The sequence below is a fragment of the Salvelinus fontinalis genome, chromosome 25, assembly GCF_029448725.1.
Source record: "Salvelinus fontinalis isolate EN_2023a chromosome 25, ASM2944872v1, whole genome shotgun sequence".
NCBI lineage: Eukaryota > Metazoa > Chordata > Actinopteri > Salmoniformes > Salmonidae > Salvelinus > Salvelinus fontinalis.
This window is the reverse complement of record NC_074689.1, coordinates 10,861,067-10,886,746: the sequence shown is the minus strand read 5'-3', so window position 1 is coordinate 10,886,746 and position 25,680 is coordinate 10,861,067. Positions and strand designations below refer to the sequence as shown.

The following is a 25,680-nucleotide window of genomic DNA, read 5'->3' as shown; positions in this document are numbered from 1 at the left end:
AAAAGGTAATAAAATGTAGCAATATACCACATTACTTCTTAAAAATACATGTCATGTTTTAGAAACATTACAGAGCATAGTCATCAGTTTATTTTAATTGTATTTTTTTGTTTTTATGTAATTATGGCAAAAAAATATTTTGGCTGTTAAAAAAATCTGAGTGGCTGGTAGATTTTTTTAAAATCTACTTGCCACAGTGGCTGGTGGACCTTAAAGTATATTGTAGGCCCTGGTTAGAGAAGACAGCTTCTGTAGTACCTACTCAACAGGCAGACCATTTTCTGTGTCCTATGTATTATTGCAACGGAAACGGTTTACTCTAAACGTGATTTCGTTGCAAAACGTTTTGCTACGGTGTGCAGGGCACTAATGAACACTACCCTGTTCAATCCTAATAGGACACAAGCGTTATTCATGATATAATCAATTATCCTAGAACACCAACTGAATATCTACTTATTTTTTTCTCTCACCGTTTCTCCAGCGGTTGAGTTCGTTCTCCAGCCAGGTCACGGTGCTCCTCAAGGTCGTGTTCTTCGCCTTTTCTCTTTCATACTTCTTCTTCCACTGTTCTGCCGTCAGCTCCACGTTCAGAGACACTGTGTTCTTAATGGTCTTTGCTCTGAGGTAACATAACAGCAACAACAGCAAAACAGTTACAACAACGGTTACCTTTCAGAGTGGGAGTGCGTTTGACAAGTCAACCACTTCCGACCACTCAAAGCATATAGACTTGACTGTAGTGCATTCATGCCATTGCTAACATCCTACTAAGCATAGAGAACCAATAATTCACCCGTTCTATTTAATTCTGTGGTACCTTCATTCAATTGACATTTATAACACTTCCGTCCACTGACTGACTTTAACACTATTGGTTCTGAGTCATTTACAGCATTGTTTCTCAACTCAGTTACTAGTAGACATGGGGGTACCTATCCAATCCACACCAGGGTGCTTGGGAAGACTCAGAAGAACATGGTCATGGCAAGATGGTATCCAGCTTTTGTCATATTAACGTAAAACATATATATTTTTTTTTGCATTTTAGCTAACCCTAACCTAATTCTCCAAACCTGCTACATGAATTATCCTAAACTAAGAGGTGTAATGGGTTAATTTGAAAAAAGCTGGATGCCTTCTAGCCATGACCGAAAAACATAGGCCTAATGATCAGTTGTATAGAGGGGGTAGTCCGGGCAGATTAAAATGTTATTGGGGGTACAGTAACCCAAAAAAATATACAGTCCAGGGGCTGAGAGCATACCTCTGTCCGAACATCAGTGTGGACTTGGTCTCAGCCTCGTTGTAGGCAGAAGGTGAGGCACAGATGACCATGGTGGTCCTACAGTTACCACCCAGAGAGTCCTGCAGGATACGGGTCATCTTACTGTCTCTGTATGGGACATAGGTCTGGAGAGAGGAGGGGGGGGAGCAACATTAGCTTCACTGTCATTCTTCAATACTAATCGCTTTGTCCTGGAGGGTAATACATTAAAGCCTGGTCCCAGATCTGTGTGTGCCATCTAGCCAACTCATTGTCTCATGTACTAAAAACATACATTTTATAAGTGCCACAGCTTTGACTCACGGTAAGATTGGTATGGTGCTTTTGTGCTAGACACATGCATATTTACCCCACCACCCATAACCCCCCCCCCACCCTATTCATAATTCCAAAATGTCCTCATCCAATATGTACTCCATCTCCTCCCCTACTGCTAAAACAGCTATTTGTTGACATCTGAGTCCCAAATGGCACCATACTCCCTATATACTGCACAACTTTTCAAAAGAAGTACACTACGTAAGGGATGGGGTGCCATTTGGGACGCACCCATTCTCCCCAGCACCAAGGGAGCCAAGTGAAGCGTTACGGTCATCTCACCGAGCCTTCAGCCAGAGCAGAGATGACGTTGCCCAGTGCAGACAGGGACTTGTTGATGTTTTTAGCTTCTTCCAGCACCGCACCCTCCGCTCCAGTTTTACCCACCTACACACACAAAATGTAGGAGATCACAATCCACCACAGCACACAATCCACCCTCATGGCAACACTAGCACAAGAGTGTATCACTTGAGATCAAGATAAACATAGACATCGCTACCAAAATGGCATCCTATTCCCGATTTAGTGGTACACGAGATATATATATATAATTAATAGGGAAAAGGGTGCCAGTGTTTTCCCCTATATTCATTTAGCAGCAGCGCCTGCCGTCACTCAAAATATATAATAATAATAATATTTTTAATTAAATCCCCCATGCAGTCATCATAATTGTATGTTTAAATCACTATGTCTAACAAATCACTTTTTATTTAATGAAAATAAATCCAAAATATATTTTTCACAATTTATTTCCCTGAGCCTCCTTTGGCCCTTGAAATGCTCCGTTTGATCGTGTGGGTGTTAGGAAACAAGTTTGAAGATATTTACATACACAGCCCTGATTGGCTAATAGGATGTGTAGAGCCACCACCTTAGACCAACGACTGTTCATCTGGGTATCATAAATCCGTTCACATTGTGACATCATGAGGTGGGACAAAAAGGTTTATTCAACCTGAACAAGCTGAAATTCCAGTATTTCTTTTCAAATAGCTTTTACACAAAAAAGGGCATTATCATTTTCAGTGTTACTTCAACCTGTGTGGAAATATCATAATTTAAATGTATTTATTTTTAAACGGGAAGTCAGGTTTAACTGCACGGCCCCTTTAAATATTTCTTCCAGAGGTGCTTTTAGTGCACGATTTTTGCAATTAAACCCCTTTTCTACCCGAGTCAGATTAACTCATGGATACAAATTGTAAGTCTGCATGCAGTTTGAATAAAGTTGCTACTTAGCGTTAGGACAATTGTTAACTAGCGGAAGTGCAATGAATGGCTTCCCGAAACTACCTTCAAACTGCATGCAGACATAACATTTTGACATTTGCATTTCAGTCATTTAACAGATGCTCTTACCCAGTGCGACTTAATGGACAAATCAGGGATGAGTGCCTTGCTCAAGGACACAGACAAGAGTTTAACTAGTTGTCTCAGGGATTCGAACCAGCGACCTTTACTGGCCCAACGCTACCTGCCACCTAAAATAAATGGTATCCATGAGTTCATCTGACTCTGGGCAAGCAGAAAAAGGGCTTAACTGCCAAAATCTCACACTATCCCTTTAAGGTCAGAGTGACAAATTAAAAAGTATATTTGTTGCAAAATGAGTGAGCAGTGGCGCAAATAAGAGCCACGAGCGTACAGCCATCCCTTCCTCCTTATCTCCCTACAGTGCAGCAGCGACCATCAATTACATTTCAGATGGTGTCAACATAATTACATTTTCAAGCATTTGAGTAGAATGTGCTTTTAAAAAGTCCCCAGAAGTGACCTTCTCACAGTCCTTCTAAAAAAGGTAACCCGCAAATCCTAGGGGAAACACTGAGGGTGCTATGTGCACTATGTAGGGGATACGGTGACATTTTGGTTCGCAGCCCATATCTGATTAAGGTAGATAATGCTGCCAAAACACACTAGTCTTAACAAAGAAGATACAGGAGACCACAGAAGACCACAACAAACATTGATGTAACAAAAACTGATTATGAAAGAGGGCCACAAAGCATGTTAATGGCTTTGCTTGATCTTAATGCCATGCTGTGGATTATCATCAGATTAATAATACACAGATTACTGCGGTTGTCGTGTGAGTGATGAGTAACAGATGTGCTGAACACTCGAGGCGATCCAAGATGTGGTGGTACAAGTACGTGGGCTTGTCCAAGCCAGAACAGCCTATAGTGCAGAAGCCTATCACCTATTTCTGTAGCGTGACGCAGCTTGACGTACAAGTACACCCCATGGACAGGATGCTAATCCATGGCCGTCGATGTGGTAGGCTAGTTTAGAGGTTGACCGATTAATCGGAATGGCCGATTAATTAGGGCCAATTTCAAGTTTTCATAACATTATTAACATTATTTCATAATAACATTATAACATTAACATTATTTCATAACATATTTTTAATACCTTTATTTAACTAGGCAAGTCAGTTAAGAACACATTCTTATTTTCAATGACTGCCTAGGAACGGTGGGTTAACTGCCTTGTTCAGGGGCAGAACGACAGATTTTCACCTTGTCAGCTCGGGGGATCCAATCTTGCAACCTTACAGTTAACTAGTCCAACGCAATAACGACCTGCCTCTCTTTCATTGCACTCCACAAGGAGACTGCCTGTTACGCGAATGCAGTAAGCCAAGGTAAGTTGCTAGCCAGCATTAAACTTATCTTATAAAAAACAATCAATCATAACCACTAATTAACTATACATGGTTGATGATATTACCTAGCGTGTCCTGCGTTGCATATAATCTGACTGAGCATACAAGCATACAAGTATCTAAGTATCTAACTGAGCGGTGGTAGGCAGAAGCAGGCGCGTAAACATTCATTCAAACAGCACTTTCGTGCGTTTTGCCAGCAGCTCTTCGTTGTGCGTCAAGCATTGCTCTGTTTATCAACTCCTGAGATTAGGCTGGGGTAACCGAAGTGAAATGGCTAGCTAGTTAGCGTGCGCTAATAGCGTTTCAAACGTCACTCGCTCTGAGCCTTCTAGTAGTTGTTCTCCTTGCTCTGCATGGGTAACGCTGCTTCGATGGTGGCTGTTGTCGTTGTGTTGCTGGTTCGAGCCCAGGGAGGAGCGAGGAGAGGGACGGAAGCTATACTGTTACACTGGCAATACTAAAGTGCCTATAAGAACATCCAATAGTCAAAGGTTAATGAAATACAGATGGTATAGAGGGAAATAGTCCTATAATTCCTATAATAACTACAACCTAAAACTTCTTACCTGGGAATATTGAAGAATCATGTTTAAATGAACCACCAGCTTTCATATGTTCTCATGTTCTGAGCAAGGAACTGAAATGTTAGCTTTCTTACATAGCACATATTGCACTTTTACTTTCTTCTCCAACACTTTGTTTTTGCATTATTTAAACCAAATTCAACATGTTTCATTATTTATTTGAGGCTAAATTGATTTTATTGATGTATTATATTAAAGTTAAAATAAGTGTTCATTCAGTATTGTTGTAATTGTCACTATTACAAATACATTAAAAAAAATAATTATATATTTTATTTATTTTTAAAATCGGCCGATTAATCGGTATCGGCTTTTTTGGTCCTCCAATAAATCGGTATAGGCGTTGAAAAATCATAATCGGTCGACCTCTAGGCTAGTTAGTTAATTTTGACCAAATGTTCAAATCAATAGCAGCATGTTAGGCTAAATGTACAGTACAGGGCCAGTAGGAGAAAGCAGGCATTGTGCAAAAGTGAATGTGATGAACTTGAACACTAAGATTGGAGATAAGAAAAGGGAGGAAACAAGAGGAAAATTAGACTGAGAGAAAGAAAAGTTTATGGCCAGGGTTCCCCAACTGGAAGCCCGCGGGGCGATTTTAGTTGGCCCCACAAGTAAAAAAGTTCTATTTCATTTTTATTGTTGGACATAGGACTGCATAAACACCTGCAAATCAGCCAAGTGATTTTAATTTTGGAAATCTGTTCCAAAGTATTCCCACACATAAGAGATCGACTGTATATGAAATGTAAGCAAGGTTTGAAATGATTATGTTTCAGTCAAGTACTATATCTGTTTGGGCTTCTTGCTGTCAATTTTTAGTACACAAATTTGTAATTATGTTCTGGAACCCTAACCATCCACTCCATCCACAAAAAAATGCCCACGGCCGAATATAGTTGATGATCCCTGGTTTATGCTACGTCCTGATTTTCCACAAGTGTGACCATGCAATCTCACCGTCATGCATTTTAAAAGCATAGGACTGACGTAAGCACAGACTGTAATGAGTTACAGCCATTGTAAAAATCCATGCAAAAAAAACACTTCTGAAAAAGGGTGAATGACCGGAACACAGGCACAGAGGAAGGAAGGCACAGAGAGAAAAATAAGATGGAGACGTACTTTTTCGCTCCCGGCCAAATCGACGAGGTAGAGCTTGCCGCTGAGTTTCTGCTCTGTAGCAGTGTTTTCCTGCTTCACGTTGATCTGGAAGATACTATGACTTCTGGAGCTGTGCTCGTTCATGTCTGGAACACACACACAAGCGTTAACACACAAAGCTAATGCCAACAGCAACATTTATTCATAACTACGGTCTACAGTTTTTCCTGGTTCCTGGTCAGAAAAACTCCCGGTAATAATTATGTAATGGATGTGTAATTGCATCCCAAATGGTACCCTATCCCCTTATGGGCCATGGTCAAAAGTAGTCACAATCAAGGGAATAGGGTGCCATTTAGGATGTAGCCTGGCACTGCTGTGTGAGATTGTCTTGGTTGATCAGGAGATCCATTGAGGAGGATGATGAACCCATGAGAAGCAGCAGGGACTGTGTTGTACTGACTCACTTGTGACGGCAACGTGCCGGTTGGATTTGCCCTCGTCAATAGTATCCATGACCTCGTCGGGGCTGCACACAAAGCGCTCGGTACACCCCTAGGGACACACAGAGAACCAAGGAACAACAATTTCATTTGACACAGTAGACGTTCATAGACAAAGAGGCGATTATGGATACATTTTTTGTTAACATTGGCATTAAAGTCGAGGACAATCCGGAAGTTAGATCGGTATTTTAAGTCCTTTAACTTTCTCCAAACAACTCATCCGAAATAGCACCCTATTCCCTATAGTGCACTACTTCTGACCAGCGACCATATATCAAAAGTAGTGCACTACAAAGGGAATTGGGTGCCATGTGACCCACAACCATTCTTCCAATGAATCTATAGGCAATCCATCATTCTCTTCATCTACTGAACTGTATTATCGATTCATCCCCCTGACCAAACGTTCATGAATCTATCTATGGTACCATTATAGATGTTTGGCTCACTTGACCATAAATAAACCTGTGCCTCACCTTGACATAGGGCACCCTGTTCTTATCCTCATGTACAGACAGGTTGTTCTTTGTTACTGCAGAGAGGGGAACAAACAAAAATGTTATTATTTCAGGTTGTTGACCAACGTTGTAACAAGGAATCATCACCAGGCAAGCGCCTGCATTTAAAGGGATACTTGGCATCGGAGGCCCTTTATCTACTTGCTCCCGAATGGCGCAGCGGTCTAAGGCACTGCATCTCAGTGCTACAGGCATCACTACAGACCCTGGTTCGATCCCGGGCTGTATCACAACGGCCGTGATCGGGAGTCCCATAGGGCGGTGCACAATTGGCCCAGTGTCGTCCGTGTTAGGGGAGGGTTTGGCCGGGGTAGACCGTCATTGTAAAATATGAATTTGTTCTTAACCGACTTTAGTTAAATAAAGGTTCAATTTTAAAAATGTAATAATCTACTTCTGCAGAGTCCGATGAACTCATGGATACCATTTGTATGTCTCTGCGTGCAGTTTGAAGGAAGTTGCTAACTAATTGCTAGCAATTGCTAGCTAGCGCAATGACGAAGTCTATGTGTATCTGCTAGCATAAACGTCCATTATTGTACTAATGCTAGTTAGCATTGGCTCGCAAAACAACCTAACATCCCCCATATTGGACACAGAGACACACAAATGGTATCCACGAGTTCATCTGGCTCTGGGGGAGTAGATAATGGGCATAAAGAGTTTGGGCAGTATATCACCGGTCACACAGCGTAGGCATGCTCCTCAAACAGTGGTTTGTGTGTGGAGTGAAATAACGGTTTTCCAGCGGAAAAGGGAGATACCTAGTCAGTTGTCCAACTGAATGTATTCAACAGAAATGTGTCTTCCGCATTTAACCCAACCCCTCTGAATCAGAGAGGTGCGGGGGGCTGCCTTAAATCGGCATGTCTTCGACACCCGGGGAACTGCCTTGCTCAGGGGCAGAACGACAGATTTTTACATTGTCAGCTCGGGGATTCGATCCAGCAACCTTCCGGTTACTGGCCCAACGCTTTGACACCTAGGTTACCTGCGTGCCGCCTCTATTTGCTAATAGAGTGGATACAGATATGTCTTTCCCCCCCTGCACATTTAATAATGGCCCATTCTGTGCAGGGCCATTCTGTGCAGCCTCAGGCAAGGAGCAGAGGGACTATCAAATCATCAATAGCCTATCATTTCAATTTCATCTCCCTGAAAAGATGGAACTTATATTACAACAAATATTATGGCTGACCTCAAATGTGCTGGTTGATAAAATACCTGTATTTATGGGAAAGATGTTTGAAAGGGGTATTTTGTCTTTCATGGAGTTATCAGAATTGTATGGGGAAGGTATGCTCAATCAAAAATTACAACCAATTGATTACTGCATTACCACACAAATGGAGGAGGCAGGTGGCAGCGGGAGGAGGTAGCGAACTGGTCTGTCTGCCCAATATAAAAGGATCAAAACTGGCGGAGGAATAAAAATAGGAAACTGTAGCAATTAAATTTGAGGACCAGGATGTTGACAGCTGTGCCATACAGATTGCAAAATAGTTGGGAAGAGATTTTTGATGTACCGATTCCATGGTATGAGTTGATATATAAAATGACGCAAAATTCATGCTTTTCAGCTAAAATTATTATATAGAATTCTTGCCAACAACAACATTTTGAATATTTGGGGCATACAATCATCGCAGCTCTGCAGATTTTGTTGTGAGTATACAGAATCAATAGACCATTTATATTGGTATTGCCCTCAGGTAGCCTGTTTCTGGTCTCAGGTTCAGGGATGACTGAAAATGCTTAACATCAGCCTACCACGTGGCGCAGTGGTCTAAGGCACTGCATCGCAGTGTTAGCTGTGCCACCAGAGACTCTGGGTTTGAGCCCAGGCTCTGACGCAGCCGGCCGCGACCGGGAGGCCCATGGGGCATGGCGCACAATTGGCCTAGCGTCATCCGGGTTAGGGTGGGTTTGGCCGGCAGGGATATCCTTGTCTCATCGCGCACTAGTGACTCCTGTGGCGGGCCGGGTGCAGTGCACGCTGACCAGGTACTAGGCTAGGTGCCCGGTGTTTCCTCCGAAACTTTGGTGTGGCTGGCTTCCGGGTTGGATGGGTGCTGTGTTAAAAAGCAGTGCGGCTTGGTTGGGTTGTGTTTCTGAGGACGCATGGCTCTCGACCTTCGCCTCTCCCGAGTCCGTGCGGGAGTTGTAGCGATGAGACAAGACAGTAACTACTAACAATTGCATACCACGAAATTGGGGAGAAAAAGGGGGTAAAAAGAAAAGAAAAAAAGAAAAAGTAAATCAATCTAAAAATTTACCCTAGAAATAGTACTGTTGCCTAACCTGAGGCCTCGCGAGTGGTGCAGTGGTCTAAGGCACTGCATCGGAGTGCTAGCTGTGCCAATAGAGATTCTGGGTTCAAGTCCAGGCTCTGTCGCAGCCGGCCGCGACCGGGTGACCCACGGGGCAGCGCACAATTGGCCCAGCATGGTTAGGGGAGGGTTTGGCTGGCAGGGATGTCCTTGTCCCATCGCGCACTAGCGTCTCCTGTGGTGGGCCGGGCACGCCGACACGGTCGCCAGGTGTACCGTGTTTCCTACGCTTCCGGGTTGGATGGGTGCTGTGTCAAGAAGCCGTGCGGCTTGGTTGGGTTTTGGAGGACACACGGCTCTCGAACTTCGCCTCTCCCAAGTCCATACAGGAGTTGCAGCGATGAGACAAGACCAATTGGATACAAATTGGGGAGAAAAAGGGGTAAAAAAATAATAATAAATAGTACTGTTGGGAGATCTGGAGAGACCGGGTCAGTCAATTACTAATACTCTTAGTAAAAGTATTTATATTCAACTCGCAATCTGTGGATTCTATTCAATTAGATAGATTGAAATTGTATGTTAAACATCACAGCATAGTTGAAAGATATATGGTGCGTAGAAATCCGAAGAGGGTGGCCAGCAGAGATAGTTGGGATGAGCTGAGGGAAGCTGAGGGTTGAGATGTGGAATTGGAGACAAGTGGGAGTGGAGTTGCTGGGCGGGGGATTGAATGACGGTCAAAGATAAAAGTTAAAAAAATACAAATAGAATACAAATAAAACATAAAAAGTAAGTTTAAATGACACTGAGGGGCAGTGATGTTGCATTTAATTCTGGTATGTCTGAGGCTGATGCCGTGCAGGTGTTTGTGCACACACACTCTCATTCAAATGCACACATACACACACATGTAAATAGTGCCATACATGCACTCAAACATATTCAGTTGGCCTTGGTGTTCTGATTTTTGTTGTCCTTGATGTCTTTTGCATTGTTGTTTTCTGGTTTTCTGTGTCTCTCTCCTTTTGTTCATTTTGTTAGTTGTTGGTGCAATGGGGACAGGGGCTTGGGGAATGGAAATATTTGATTTTTCTCAGGGACTGTGGCGGAGGGTCTCGGATGGTTTAGACGGCAGCTCTTAGGGAACTGTGTGGGGGGGGGGGATCCTGGAGGGCTGGTGGCCTGGCGGTTGGGATTGTGTTTATTTAATATTTAAAACATTTTATTTTTTTAATGAAATAGCCTATCTTGTAGCCCATATATGTTTTCATTTCTAAGACATTCTATGGTTTGTATCATTCACAACTAAAGTTGCCAAATAACTCTAAATCTAGCGTTTCACATTCAACATAGCGCACTGGCTCCGGAATGGGAAAAATATCTGTTCTATTTCATTCAGCTAAGTTCAATTATATTCTTCTCACTATAAAATCATATAATATTAAATAATGGCACATCTGGTCTGCTAAATGAACAAGCCTACAGCTTATGGCATGGAGCATAGCTAGATAACATATAGTTATGTTGTCAACTCAGTCTCATCTTCTGAAATACATTTTCTTCATATCATAATGTTTCTTTAGACCTGACTAAAATAAATAATGGGTTTATTGTGATTGTGTATATTCAATTTTTTTATGTAGATGTTCCAACGATGCGCATCACCGGCTAGCATGCAGCTTGATTGCGTGGTGTCCCGGATATACTAAACGTGTTTATGTTAAATAACGGTCAATTACCTCGAGATCGGCAGACTTTTGCATGACAATAACTGTCCGACAAAATGTCATGACCGCCACAGCACTAGCTCAAGTGCATCCAATTTCCTTTGGTCATCCTTGAGATTTCACTACAATTTGATTGGAGTCCACCTGTGGCCAATTAAATTGTTTGGACATGATTTAGAAAGAGACAACCATCTAGATAAGGTCTCAAAGTTGACAGTTCATGTCAGAGCAGAAACTAAACCATGAAGTCAAAGGAACTGTCTGAACATCTCAGAGATATCATTTAGGAGGCATATATCTGGGAAAAGGTATCAAACAAGTTCTACAGTGTTGAACGTTTGATAGTGACCATCATTGGTAAATTGAGAAAGAATATGTAACTACCCAAACTGACAGAACTACAGAGTTCCTTGGCTAAGCCAGGAGAACCTGCCAGAAGTGCTGTTCACCAATCTGGGCTTTATGGGAGAGTAGCCAGACGGAAGCCACTCCTGAGAAAAAGGCAAGACAGCACGCCTGGAGTTTGCAAAAAGGCATGTGAGAGAGCATAAGGCAAAGGATTCTGTGGTCTAATGAGAGAAAAACGATTACTTTTCGGCCTCAATGAGAAATCCAGGCACAGCTCATCACCATTCTAACACAATTCCTACCGTGAAGCATAGCGATGGCAGCATCACGCTATGGGGATGCTTTTCAGCGGCAGGGACGGGAAGAATGGTAAGGATAAAGCAAACAATGAACGGTGCCAAATTCAGGCAAATCCCTAATGGGAACCTGCTTCTGAGTGCAAACGACCTTAGACTGGGGGTGAATATTTAAGTTCCAACAGGACAATGACCCCAAGCATACAACCAAAGCAACGCTGAAACGGCTTCAGAACAAAAATGTGATAGTCCTTGAACGGCCCAGCCAAATCCCAGACTTGAATCCCATTGAAAATCTGTTGGATTTTGTTGGAAAGACTTGAAGATTTCTATTCACCACCGCTTCCCATATAACTTAACAGAGCTTCAGGAAATCTGCAAAGAAGAATGGGAGAAAATCCCCAAATCCAGATGTGCAAAGCTGATAAACAAGTATTGACTTATGGGTGTGAATACATTTCTGTATTTCAAATCGATTTAAATCCATTTAGAATTCAGGCTGTAAGACAAAATGTGGAATAAGTCAAAGGGGTATGAATACTTTCTGAAGGCACTGTATATCTCCAGAATGGTCAAATGAGGACGCCTGCTGCGCCACAACAAACAGTACATACCATCCAGTAGGTCCTTGATCCTGTCCAGGTAAATCTCAAAATATGAAACCTGCAACAGAGATACCTCCGATTAGAAACAATCCTACTGTGCAGTGTTTTTTTAATTAGTATTATGTAGCCGATATGAAATAACTAGCTGATCAGCGCCCAGTGAGGGACGGACGGGCAGAATGTACTCGGTCGTAAGTTTATTAAAAATGTCCAATTCGCAATAGAAGCACTTGAGGCCAGCTGTGTGGTTGAAGTGCTCCATACCTTGATATGGAACTCTAGGTTCTCATCCATGGAGTAGATGTAGTTGAAGATGTCCTGGACTATTCTGGGGATGATCCCCATACCATCCGGGTCATGGAGGCTACCCTTTACAGGACAGAGACAGGTTCCCGTCAATCATAGAACAGTTGAAAGCAGGGTTGGGGTCAATTCCGTCATATCAGGAAGTAAACTTAAATTCCAATTCCAATATTTCTTAATGCCCTCCTATGAGAAAAATGTGGAACTGGAATGTGTTATCTTCCTGATATGACTGAATTGAAATGGAATTGACCCCAACGCTGGTTGAAAGCATTTGACCAAACACATTAAGCATGTATAGTATAGGCCCTTCACTCACCTCCATGGTGTGTGTTTTTCCAGACGATGTCTGCCCAAAGGCAAATATAGTCCCATTGTAGCCATCAAGCACATCTGTGTACAGAGGAAAATACATGGAGAACTTATTAAAGCATCATTTTAAACTGCCAAAAGGTTCACACTGCTAGCACAGCACCAGAGCTAGCTCCCTGGGCACGCTGTATCCATCCTTCCTTACCTTTAACAATCTTTTGAGCAGAGGCTTTGTACATCTGCTCCTGTGTCGTATTGGACCCGAACACTCGGTCAAACATGAACGGTTTACCCTGTAGGACAATAGGTAAAAGTGAATCAGCAACAAAGGATACCTAGAGTACAAGAAAAGCAGGAATGACAAGAAAAGTTAAACAGAAACTTGTTGTAATGTTGACATTTACTTGAGGCCTATTTTCTGTGGTAGCATTAATATATATATATATATATTAGACACTTGACCTCCATTTTAATACTTTACCAATGACCATTATTCTATAATGAACAAATCAACCAACAATTGAAATACCGGTAGACAGGTATTCAAAACAGGCACAAGAGATTACATTAGCCGTCCAGCAGGTCAATGAGAAACACTACAGTATACGGTATTCACCACCAGACCAACTCAGTCCAAACTCAGCCTTTTCAACATTAGGTTTGTGTCCACTAATGGACTCCTTTGTAAAGAGATCCACTGCACACTAGACCAAGGCTGAGTCCCAAATGGCACCCTATTCCTTATACAGTGCAATTGATGGGACCTGGTCTAAAGTAGTGCCCTATATAGGGAATAAGGTGCCATTTGGGATGTAGCCCTGGCCTTTCCCTTCTCAGTGTGACTAAGAGCCAGAAACAGCTCAGAAACATCAGCATCCTCCCTCTGTGTCTCTGGAAGATGCAAGGGCTTTACTGACTAGCAACTGATCAGCAGGGCACTTCAGGCTATTCATTTGACAGCAGCAGCCAACATCAATCATTACAGCTTACATCAGAGGGAGTTCTTTAGGATGACACAGCGTTCCCTCCATCATTGTAGAGGCGGGATCTCTAGAAGCCTACTTTACCTTGTTTGAGAACAATTGTTTTTATTGAGTTAGCCTACTTTAAAAACGGTGCATTGAAAGAGAAAATATCTACTTTCCTTGGCCAAATGAATGTCATTAAAAAATATGGGGAAATAAAATGGAATAGTCAAACTACAGTGCATTAAAGTTTGGGAATTAAAACATACAGAAGCTTTCCTTGTGGGTAACATTATGTTCATATCTGCCAGCATAAATAGAAACAACCTGTAAGGTTATTTTGATGAAAAGTTGTGTGCTGCTGACATTCATACTGTATGCTCTGTGTGAGTGATGGTGTTAGAGCAGCAACGTGGTCTCCAAGCATTTCCTATTATTCTGTATAAATCCGAGACACTCCATCTCATATGTTACAAATTTGCTCAAATGTACAATGTCACAAATTTGCAAACTGTATGATATGTTACAAATTCCAATTTGTTGTTGCTAACATTGGCTAGGTGGCTAACACTAGCTAGCTCTAGGCGTTAAGGTTAGCCGTTAGCATTTTATTTAACCCTTTAACCTAAGTAATTGCAAAGTAGCAAAAAAGGCTAAAGTGGTACGTGATGAGATTCGTACACGCAACCTTTGGGTTGCTAGACATTCACATTATATGCCCACCCCGAACCAGCAACCGTACTTTTGTTTTTGCCTTAAGTAACCTTCTGTCTTATGTAACCATACCAAACGTAACATATCATCCTAATTTGAGTGACCCGGATTTACATTTACTATGTTACGTCTAGTCTGAGACTAGTCTGAGTAGGACAAAATTATCCACTACAGTTCCTCCATCTACAACCCTGGCAATAGTCTGACTACCTCGATCCTAATCTTTGTTTGCATTCTGATTCTCCCCCTTTTCCCGAAGCGTGCACTTTCTCACATGGAATAACAATGGTGGAAACTCCCTCCAGCCAATGCTTGAACCAATCCAATGCTTTTAAATCCATGACGGAACGTGTGCAAGGGCACACTTCAGGAGAAGGGTGGAGAATCGGGACGCAACCTTTGTGTTGTGCTGCTATGGACTGTGCATAACTGAGCTCTTCCAAAATAGTCTTTATCTATGGTTCTGCTGCCTTGACACCGACGTGGGGTGTTCTCATTCTGAATGATCACTCTGATTATGTGCCTGTGAGCACCACCAAAATGCCAGCCAAGGACTAGGCTTTTTGGTAGTAGTGATGGGTTGCGCCATTCTATTAGGAAGCCTTGGTGGTGTCCCAAATGGCACCCTATTCTGTATGTAGTGTGTTACTTTGACCAGGGCCCATAGTGCACTACATAAGGAATAGGATGCCATTTGGGACACTGACTTGATTCTCCTGGGCTGGCACCAAACAGAGCCACTCTAAAGGGGAAGAAGTACTTCTACTTCTAAAGTAGAACAAAAAGCATATCAATTATACTGAGCTTCAGGCAGAGCTACAGTGGGGGTGGGGGGGGGTCAATGTAAATAGTCTGGGTGGCCATTTGATTAATTGCTCAGTAGTCTTATGGCTTGGGGGTAGAAGCTGTTAAGGAGCCTTTTGGTCCTAGACTTGGCGCTCCGGTACTGCTTGCTGTGCGGTAGTAGGGAGAACAGTCTATGACTTGGGTGACTGGAGTCTGACAATTTCTGGGGTCATTTTCTATTAAGTTATCTTTAATTAAGTAGTATGATAATTGGGTACTTTTTTTACCCCCCCATGTTAAAAGGATAGTTCACCCAAATTACATGTTGGTTTCCTTATGACAGCAATCCATGCTTTGGTTTTGTTGTCCACCATTTCAAATGTTAACTTTTTTGCATTTGTGGCACAAATCCAATGCAAGTCAATGGTATCTACACTGCTCAAAAAAATAAACACTTAAACAACACAATGTAACTCCAAGTCAATCACACTTCTGTGAAATCAAACTGTCCACTTAGGAAGCAACACTGATTGACAATAAATTGCACATGCTGTTGTGCAAATGGAATAGACAAAAGGTGGAAATTATAGGCAATTAGCAAGACACCCCCAATAAAGGAGTGATTCTGCAGGTGGTGACCACAGACCACTTCTCAGTTCCTATGCTTCCTGGCTGATGATTTGGTCACTTTTGAATGCTGGTGGTGCTCTCACTCTAGTGGTAGCATGAGACGGAGTCTACAACCCACACAAGTGGCTCAGGTAGTGCAGCTCATCCAGGATGGCACATCAATGCGAGCTGTGGCAAGAAGGTTTGCTGTGTCTGTCAGCGTAGTGTCCAGAGCATGGAGGCGCTACCAGGAGACAGGCCAGTACATCAGGAGACGTGGAGGAGGCCATAGGAGGGCAACAACCCAGCAGCAGGACCGCTACCTCTGCCTTTGTGCAAGGAGTAGCACTGCCAGAGCCCTGCAAAATGACCTCCAGCAGGCCACAAATGTGCATGTGTCAGCATATGGTCTCACAAGGGCTCTGAGGATCTCATCTCGTTACCTAATGGCAGTCAGGCTACCTCTGGTGAGCACATGGAGGGCTGTGCGGCCCCACAAAGAAATGCCACCCCACACCATGACTGACCCACCGCCAAACCGGTCATGCTGGAGGATGTTGCAGGCCGCAGAACGTTCTCCACGGCGTCTCCAGACTCTGTCACGTCTGTCACATGTGCTCATGTGCTCAGCGTGAACCTGCTTTCATCTGTGAAGAGCACAGGGCGCCAGTGGCGAATTTGCCAATCTTGGTGTTCTCTGGCAAATGCCAAATGTCCTGCACGGTGTTGGGCTGTAAGCACAACACCCACCTGTGGACATCGGGCCCTCATTCCACCCTCATGGAGTCTGTTTCTGACCGTTTGAGCAGACACATGCACATTTGTGGCCTGCTGGAGGTCCTTTTGCAGGGCTCTGGCAGTGCTACTCCTTGCACAAAGGCGGAGGTAGCGGTCCTGCTGCTGGGTTGATGCCCTCCTACGGCCTCCTCCACGTCTCCTGATGTACTGGCCTGTCTCCTGGTAGCGCCTCCATGCTCTGGACACTATGCTGACAGACACAGCAAATCTTCTTGCCACAGCTCGCATTGATGTGCCATCCTGGATGAGCTGCACTACCTGAGCCACTTGTGTGGGTTGTAGACTCCGTCTCATGCTACCACTAGAGTGAGAGCACCGCCAGCATTCAAAAGTGACCAAAACATCAGCCAGGAAGCATAGGAACTGAGAAGTGGTCTGTGGTCACCACCTGCAGAATCACTCCTGTTTTGGGGGGTGTCTTGCTAATTGCCTATAATTTCCACCTTTTGTCTATTCCATTTGCACAACAGCATGTGCAATTTATTGTCAATCAGTGTTGCTTCCTAAGTGGACAGTTTGATTTCACAGAAGTGTGATTGACTTGGAGTTCCATTGTGTTGTTTAAGTGTTCCCTTTATTTTTTTGAGCAGTGTATATTAGCATTTTGACACTTTATGGCTAAATTATCCAAAGTATGTAAATATGTATTGTGTAACTCAATGATATTACTTAGAGGATGTGGATATGAAGCACGAAAATGCTAATATAGATACCACACATTGGATTTGTAAAACAGTGCCGGGTAAACAAAACCAAATCATGGGTTGCTGTCATACTTTGTCCATAAACTGCTTAGAGGTTAAGGAAACAAATGTAATTTTGTAATTTGGGTGATCTATCCCTTTAATAACATTGAGGGTGGGGGATTCTTTAAAAAAGTTAACCTAATAGCAGGAACAGCACCGTCTAGCGGTCAGAACATGGAACTAACAGGATGTAGGATGGGACATGGCTTTTGACCATTTCTTTGGATTCCTCATGTCTTACTCATTGTTAGAAAGAAAAAAAGTGTGGTCCAAATCAGCTGTTAGGTAATATTAGATGAATCCTATACATTAAAACGGGCAATTTGGATGCAATCAGTTACAATTTGATCTCTGAGAAACCAAGCTAACTCAACAAAATAATGTTGCAGGAATGCTAATCTTATCCATTTCTAACTACAAAAATGATTTTAGAATAATCTGAGATGGTGAGTGTCATGGCTTGCTGAAATGAGATGGAACCACCCATAAAGGAAATGACTTCATCATCAGACTGACTCAGGCTTTTATATGTCAGTGTCCCAAATGGCACCCTATTCCTCTTACTCTGGTCATAAGTAGTTCAATACTGCGACAAAAATGGCACCCTATCCCCCGGGCTCTGGTCATAAGTAGTGCACTATGTAGGGAATACGGAGCCATTTGTGACACAGATTTATTCCACAGTTTTGATTCCTGCCAGTGCCTGCAGCCAGCCAACCTCTTAGATTGTGGATCGAATACTATACCACAGTCTCCCTGCTGTCCTCCATTACTGGACTATAAACTGTCCAATTTGTCTCTGTGTGCCTGCTTCTCTGGAAAGCACAATCCATCGCTCCTAGCAGAGAAGAGTAGGGTTGTTGAACTAGAATGAGCATGATGCTGACTGGTAGAAACTGCTGGAATGTCAGGTTTTAGGCAAGCCCCACACACACACCCCAATCTTCCAGCACATCAGGGTCAGTCTCTGGGCCATGACTGATGTACAGTATTTGGGTAGTCTTGCCATGGGTAACACTAGGGTTGCCAATGGGATTATAGGTTACCCTGTGGCAGTAGCTGGACATCTCACCAAAGGTCAACGTTAGGTCAACGTTATTCAAATGAATGCAAAGGCAGAGACTGGTCAACACCAACAAAATATGTATCCTTCCCAGGGATGCCCGCCCTTGCTAATACTACTAGTGAGTCCAACCCTACTTTTGACCAGAGCCCCAGTCAAAAGTAGGGAAGAGTGCGCCATTTGGGCCTCATACCCTGAGGTCTGGGTGGACGTACTAGGAAGTAGACTAAGCATAGTGAGCTTCTATTAAAAGAAATCTGGACAAAGAAATGTTTCCAGTAGTCACTGCCTACTCAAATGACATGACATCCCTCCCCCATAAAAACACCACACCCCTCATCCATCCATTCAACTGTTCCCAGTTACATTGTAAAATAGAATGTGCCAATGACAACATAAGTCTCTTTCTGTCTCTCTCATATGGAGGAATGTTGTGGGACACACTGCACCCAGCACCCCATGCTCTATATTGGGTATGGACCCAGTCAAAAGTAGTGCACTATATAGGGAATAGGGTGTCATTAGGACACATGGTTTCCGCTCCAGAGAGATAGGAAAGACAAGGAAAATCTTATTTCTTAGTTTAGTATAAATAAGCCTGACAATTTATCTTTCAAAGATGAAGAAAGTTAAGCTGCTGTGGATCATATGTTATGCTTGGGGCCAAAAGTTTTGTTCCTAACCACATGACATAACAAACGTGTATTCAGTCACTATGACCAGATGCCACACCCTTGGCTTCTACAGTACAGTTGACACTGTTGTTGGGACTTCTTTCTCCAGTTTTCAAATTCTATTCATCCACATCTCTTTGGGAATTGTAAAAAAAACTGTTTTTCATTTATGAAATGAACATCATTAGGCTACAGAATTGAGGGAAGTGTTTGTGCTTTTATTGTGGTAAGTTCTTGTAACTTAGAAGTCCATACATTTTGTCCCAGCAGTTATGGTCGTTGTCATTTTCCTTTTTACAAGGCAATGGGAGGGGTGGGGTAGTGTACTGAGCAGGTGAGATCACCTGACTGCAAGTTCTATCCTAGTATTGCACCCCAAATTGTTATTCCAGAACGAAGCACCGGCTCTATACCACCGTATCTGAAGTCAGTTATGGGAAAATTTAAATTGCAGTAAATTGTCGGGCCTAGTTAGTTAAACCATTCCCCATTCAATACGCCCTAAAAATGACAGCTGTCAATGAGGCGATGGCATCTGCGACGTGGCTATCCCGAGGTAGCTAACGTTAGTAACTAGCTACTATTTCAATACCGCACAAGGGACGGATAGTTAGATACCTAGCCACATTTGTGCGATCATAAGTAGGTAGCCAACTTCGAAAATAGGGCTGAGAGTTAAGATACAGGATTGATAGCCAAATCAGTTGTACGGCCATCCCCTCCCAAGATAATTACACTTCTTTAAATTCAAGTCAATGAATAAAAGTAGGCCGCGGAAATAACTTACTTTAGCTAACTAGTTAGCTGCTAGTTCAAATTAGACAGCAAAACAAACAGATAGCTAGTTAGCGGAGTTAACGTTAGCTGGCGCGCAAGGGTGTTGCGGGCGTCATGTGTTCCGAATCGATTCGAGATTCATGCGAAATTGTAGCTATTTGAATTTGATACAGTAAACATCAATATGGCTAGGTATTATGAGAAGGGGTAAACAAAGTGCCCTTGGCTGGTGTGGCTTTGCAAGCTAACGTTAGCTAGCTAGTTAGTGCTTAGCTAGCTAACGTTAGGCTAGCTAACGTTAGCCTAGCTAGCATTACAAAGGCCGGGGGACTGTTTTCGTAGGCCAATGTTTGCCGTGTTTGAACGCCAACTTACCGAGATAGACACTTGATCCTCCCCTGTAAACTTGGGTATGTATTTATCCCCTCTCTCCACCTCTGACTTGTTCAATGGTCTGAAACGGCACATCACTTTGATGGTGCATTCCGCCGGGTCCACCATCTTCGCCGCCGCTGTGAATGAATGGAGTCACACCAGACAAGCTCCTGCGGCTGCTAGCTAGCTACCTGCTACCACAGAAGAAGCGCCCGATCGATCACCCCTTTGGGAGGCAAAGAGATGCCGCACCCAGTGAATGCTTGTTTAGTTTGGTCAATCTCTTCCCTCCTCGTAAAATGTAGCAAGTCGACTATTCATCAGACATATTATTTTAAAAGGACATCCATTCAAAAGATGGAAGTCATGTTGACGACCCGGCTGTAAAGTACTGTACTCTGACTTGCTCTTCGAGTCAGGAGGGACCCCTCTGTGTATGCGGGTCTGAACAGAGAGGAAGAAGCGAAGCGAGAGGTATAACTAGACCCAAATATGTCTTAACCAGCAGATGGCGTTTTTTTCGCTCACCAAGCGATGAGTTTTTGCGTGGAGGTCAACGAGAGAGTGTCTAATTTGGTTAACAAAAACACAAATTGCTTATTTGCTACGTGTATCTTATTTGATCGAATAGAAGTTTCGTAAGGATTCGGTTATTACCAGTGTACTAATATAAGTAGGACACGTGACATCCCGGAAACTTTGAGAAAAAACACTTTATTTCGGAGTAATGCCTGGCCGTCACTATTACCTCAGCCACAGTTATAAACCCCGCCTATTTCTAAATGTATCTTCTTAAAGTGTGATTTTAAACCTACCCCTAACCACATTGCTAACCTTACGCCTAAATAAAACCAACAAGCAAGTGTTTGTAATTACTACAATATAACCAATTTTGACTGGAAACTGTTGTGCCTGTTGTTCACGTATCTACACTCTCATTGGCTAAAATGGTCCCACCTGATCTTGTCTCCTCCAGACTGCATTCCATTTTTGGATACATTTATTTTCCTTGTTAGAGCGGCCGCTAGAGTATCTGGTCAATGTAACGGATTACCTGTGGTCTGAATAAACCGGTGACGTCACCTCTGCAGTTATGCGGAGTTATTATACTAGTCGGAACTAGGAAACTCTGGAATGTCCAATTTGCTGATTCGTTGAATGCGGCACGTGTGTAACTTCAAACAGTTAGCAAGTGGGACATTTACGAGATTCCTTGTTCCGACTAGCACTTGAACGTGGCATTAAAGCCTACTGCCGTGTTCACATGCTCGGATATTTCCGACTTTCTGGAATTTCCTATTTTCCTAGTTCCGAATAGTACATGAACGCGGCATAAATTATTAACAAACTACAACCAATGGGTTTTGTCAGGATCAGTTTGTAGAACACGCCACCTTTAATTAATTGACATTACTAATCTGGACAGTGTCACTGACTATACTGGATTATTTTCTTCACATGCAATCTATTCCTGTTCTATTAGACTGTAGGCTACTACCACACTCAGACAAGTGGTCACACTGAACATATTTCATGATGTAGGAATGCTTATCACAACTGTTGCATGTGCTTTAGGCAGGCCAAACTTCAGAGGGGCCTAACTCCAATCCACTAGGGTAGGATATATAATCAAATTTCAATGGGATTTGCCTAAGTGGTGTGCAAATACTAATTCATATGACATCACACACAAAACACTACTATATTTTAATTTGAGAATTACCTTTTTTTATTTAACCTTCATTAAACTAGGCAAGTCAGTTAAGAACAAATTCTTATTTACAATGACAGCCTAGGAAAAGTAGGTTAACTGCCTTGTTCAGGAGCGGAACAACCTATTTTTAACTTGTCAACTCCGGGATTCAATCTAGCAACCTTTCAATTACTAGCCAAATGCTCTAACCACTAGGCTACCTACCTGCTGAGAATACACCCTTCTTTTTCTGGGATGTCCTAATTATCAGCAGTGGTGTAAAGTACTTTAAAGTACTAATTCACTCGTTTTTGGGGGTATCTTTACTATTTATATTTTTGCCGGCATTTACTTCAATACATTTCTAAAGAAAATTATGTACTTTTTACTCCATACGTTTTTCCTGACAACCAAAAGTACTTATCAAGAAAACATCCCTGGTCATTCTGCGTCTGATCTGGCGGACTCACCAAACACAAATGCTTTGTTTGTAAAGGAGTATTGCAGTGTGCCCCTGGCTATCTATCAATTTTTAAAAAAATAGAAGAAAATTGTGCTTTCTGGTTTGCTTAATACAAGGAATTTGAAATGGTTTATACTTTTACTTTTTACATTTTAGCAATTCCATTTACTTTTGATACTTAAGCATATTTAAAAACAAATACTTTTAGACTTTTACTCAAGTAGTATTTTACTGGGTGACTGCCACTTTTACTTGAGTCATTTTATATTAAGGTATCGTTACTTTTACTCAAGTATGGCAATTGAGTACTTTTTACACCACTGATTATCAGTGTGGCCCTTGACAAAGCACAGAGAAAAGCAAACATCTCAAGGACTAATGAAACCAAAAACCTGTATTACTCACTAGGTGTGTGTGGACGTGTTTAACTACTTGTGGGCACCAGAAGTACCCACAAGAAAAGTAAATAAACAAAAATTGGACAAACTGGGGACAAGTTCAAATGCTATTTCTAGGGGGTTTACGGTTAAGGTTAGAATTAGTGTTGGGGTTAGAATTAGGTTCAGGGTTAGAAGCTAGGGTTAGGGTTAAGGTCAGTTTTCTGGGGTTATATTTAGGGTTAGGGCAAGCGTTAGTGTTAGGGAAAATAGGATTTTGAATGCGACTGAATTGTGTGTCCCCACAAGGTTAGTTATACTGCCCTAGGCAGAATAGTCCTCGTAAATAAAATGGCGTTGAAAAATACCGTACCATTCAAAAGTTTGAACACACCTACTATTTTCTACATTGTAGAGTAATAGTGACGACATCAAAACTATTAAATAACACATTTGGAATCATGTAGCAATCAAAAAGTGTTAAACAAATTGAGATTTGAGATTCTTCAAAGTAGCTACCCTTTGCCTTTTATTTATTTATTTTATTTATTTCACCTTTATTTAACCAGGTAGGCAAGTTGAGAACACGTTCTCATTTACAATTGCGACCTGGCCAAGATAAAGCAAAGCAGTTCGACACATACAACAACACAGTGTTACACTTGGAGTAAAACAAACATACAGTCAATAATACAGTAGAAAAATAAGTCTATATACAATGTGAGCAAGTGAGGTGAGATAAGGGAGGTAAAGGCAAAAAAAGGCCATGGTGGCAAAGTAAATACAACATAGCAAGTAAAACACTGGAATGGTTGATTTGCAGTGGAAGAATGTGCAAAGTAGAGATAGAAATAATGGGGTGCAAAGGAGCAAAATAAATAAATACATAAATACAGTAGGGAAAGAGGTAGTTGTTTGGGCTAAATTCTAGATGGGCTATGAACAGGTGCAGTAATATATGAGCTGCTCTGACAGCTGGTGCTTAAAGCTAGTGAGGGAGATAAGTGAGATAAGTGTTTCCAGTTTAAGAGATTTTTGTAGTTCGTTCCAGTCATTGGCAGCAGAGAACTGGAAGGAGAGGCGGCCAAAGGAAGAATTGGTTTTGGGGGTAACCAGAGAGATATACCTGCTGGAGCGCGTGCTACAGGTGGGTGCTGCTATGGTGACCAGCGAGCTGAGATAAGGGTCTTGTCCTAGCAGGGTCTTGTAGATGACCTGGAGCCAGTGGGTTTGGCGACGAGTATGAAGCAAGGGCCAGCCAACGAGAGTGTACAGGTCGCAGGGGTGGGTAGAATATGGGGCTTTGGTGACAAAACGGATGGCACTGTGATAGACTGCATCCAATTTATTGAGTAGGGTATTGGAGGCTATTTTGTAAATGACATCACCGAAGTCGAGGGTTGGTAGGATGGTCAGTTTTACAAGGGTATGTTTGGCAGCATGAGTGAAGGATGCTTTGTTGCGGAATAGGAAGCCAATTATAGATTTAACTTTGGATTGGAGATGTTTGATGTGAGTCTGGAAGGAGAGTTTACAGTCTAACCAGACACCTAGGTATTTGTAGTTGTCCACATATTCTAAGTCAGAGCCATCCAGAGTAGTGATGTTGGACAGGCGGGCAGGTGCAGGCAGTGATCGATTGAAGAGCATGCATTTAGTTTTACTTGTATTTAAGAGCAATTGGAGGCCACGGAAGGAGAGTTGTATGGCATATAAGCTCCCCTGGAGGGTTGTTAACACAGTGTCCAAAGAAGGGCCAGAAGTATACAGAATGGTGTCGTCTGCGTAGAGGTAGATCAGAGACTCACCAGCAGCAAGAGCGACATCATTGATGTATACAGAGAAGAGAGTTGGTCCAAGAATTGAACCCTGTGGCACCCCCATAGAGACTGCCAGAGGCCCGGACAACAGACCCTCCGATTTGACACACTGAACTCTATCAGAGACGTAGTTGGTGAACCAGGCGAGGCAATCATTTGAGAAACCAAGGCTGTCGAGTCTGCCGATGAGGATGTGGTGATTGACAGAGTCGAAAGCCTTGGCCACGTCAATGAATACGGCTGCACAGTATTGTTTCTTATCGATGGCGGTTAAGATATCGTTTAGGACCTTGAGCGTGGCTGAGGTGCACCCATGACCAGCTCTGAAACCAGATTGCATAGCGGAGAAGGTATGGTGGGATTCGAAATGGTCGGTAATCTGTTTGTTGACTTGGCTTTCGAAGACCTTAGAAAGGCAGGGTAGGATAGATATAGGTCTGTAGCAGTTTGGGTGAAGAGTGTCCCCCCCTTTGAAGAGGGGGATGACCACAGCTGCATTCCAATCTTTGGGAATCTCAGACGACACGAAAGAGAGGTTGAACAGGCTAGTAATAGGGGTGGCAACAATTTCAGCAGATAATTTTAGAAAGAAAGGGTCCAGATTATCTAGTCCGGCTGATTTGTAGGGGTCCAGATTTTGCAGCTCTTTCAGAACATCAGCTGACTGGATTTGGGAGAAGGAGAAAGGGGGAAGGCTTGGGCGAGTAGCTGTGGGGGGTGCAGTGCTGTTGACCGGGGTAGGGGTAGCCAGGTGGAAAGCATGGCCAGCCGTAGAAAAATGCTTATTGAAATTCTCAATTATAGTGGATTTGTCGGTGGTGACAGTGTTTCCTATCTTCAGTGCAGTGGGCAGCTGGGAGGAGATGTTCTTATTCTCCATGGACTTTACAGTGTCCCAGAACTTTTTGGGGTTTGTGTTGCAGGACGCAAATTTCTGCTTGAAAAAGCTAGCCTTGGCTTT

General features: G+C 42.7%; 1 protein-coding gene across 1 annotated transcript in view; it reads right to left on the bottom strand.

The window, feature by feature from the left end:
* LOC129822830 (kinesin-1 heavy chain-like) overlaps positions 1-20,875 on the bottom strand; it is a 33,101-nt gene extending 12,226 nt beyond the window's left edge. The window contains exons 1-11 of the mRNA XM_055881264.1: positions 20,367-20,875; positions 13,065-13,152; positions 12,867-12,940; positions 12,509-12,613; positions 12,254-12,302; positions 6,954-7,009; positions 6,439-6,526; positions 5,993-6,117; positions 1,889-1,993; positions 1,268-1,413; positions 474-622 (exon numbers count right to left, since the gene is read on the bottom strand). Coding sequence (XP_055737239.1) covers positions 474-622; positions 1,268-1,413; positions 1,889-1,993; positions 5,993-6,117; positions 6,439-6,526; positions 6,954-7,009; positions 12,254-12,302; positions 12,509-12,613; positions 12,867-12,940; positions 13,065-13,152; positions 20,367-20,492 — 1,111 coding nt within the window. The 5' untranslated portion in view covers positions 20,493-20,875. The remainder of the gene's footprint in view (positions 1-473; positions 623-1,267; positions 1,414-1,888; positions 1,994-5,992; positions 6,118-6,438; positions 6,527-6,953; positions 7,010-12,253; positions 12,303-12,508; positions 12,614-12,866; positions 12,941-13,064; positions 13,153-20,366) is intronic.
* Positions 20,876-25,680: the final 4,805 nt, after the last annotated feature.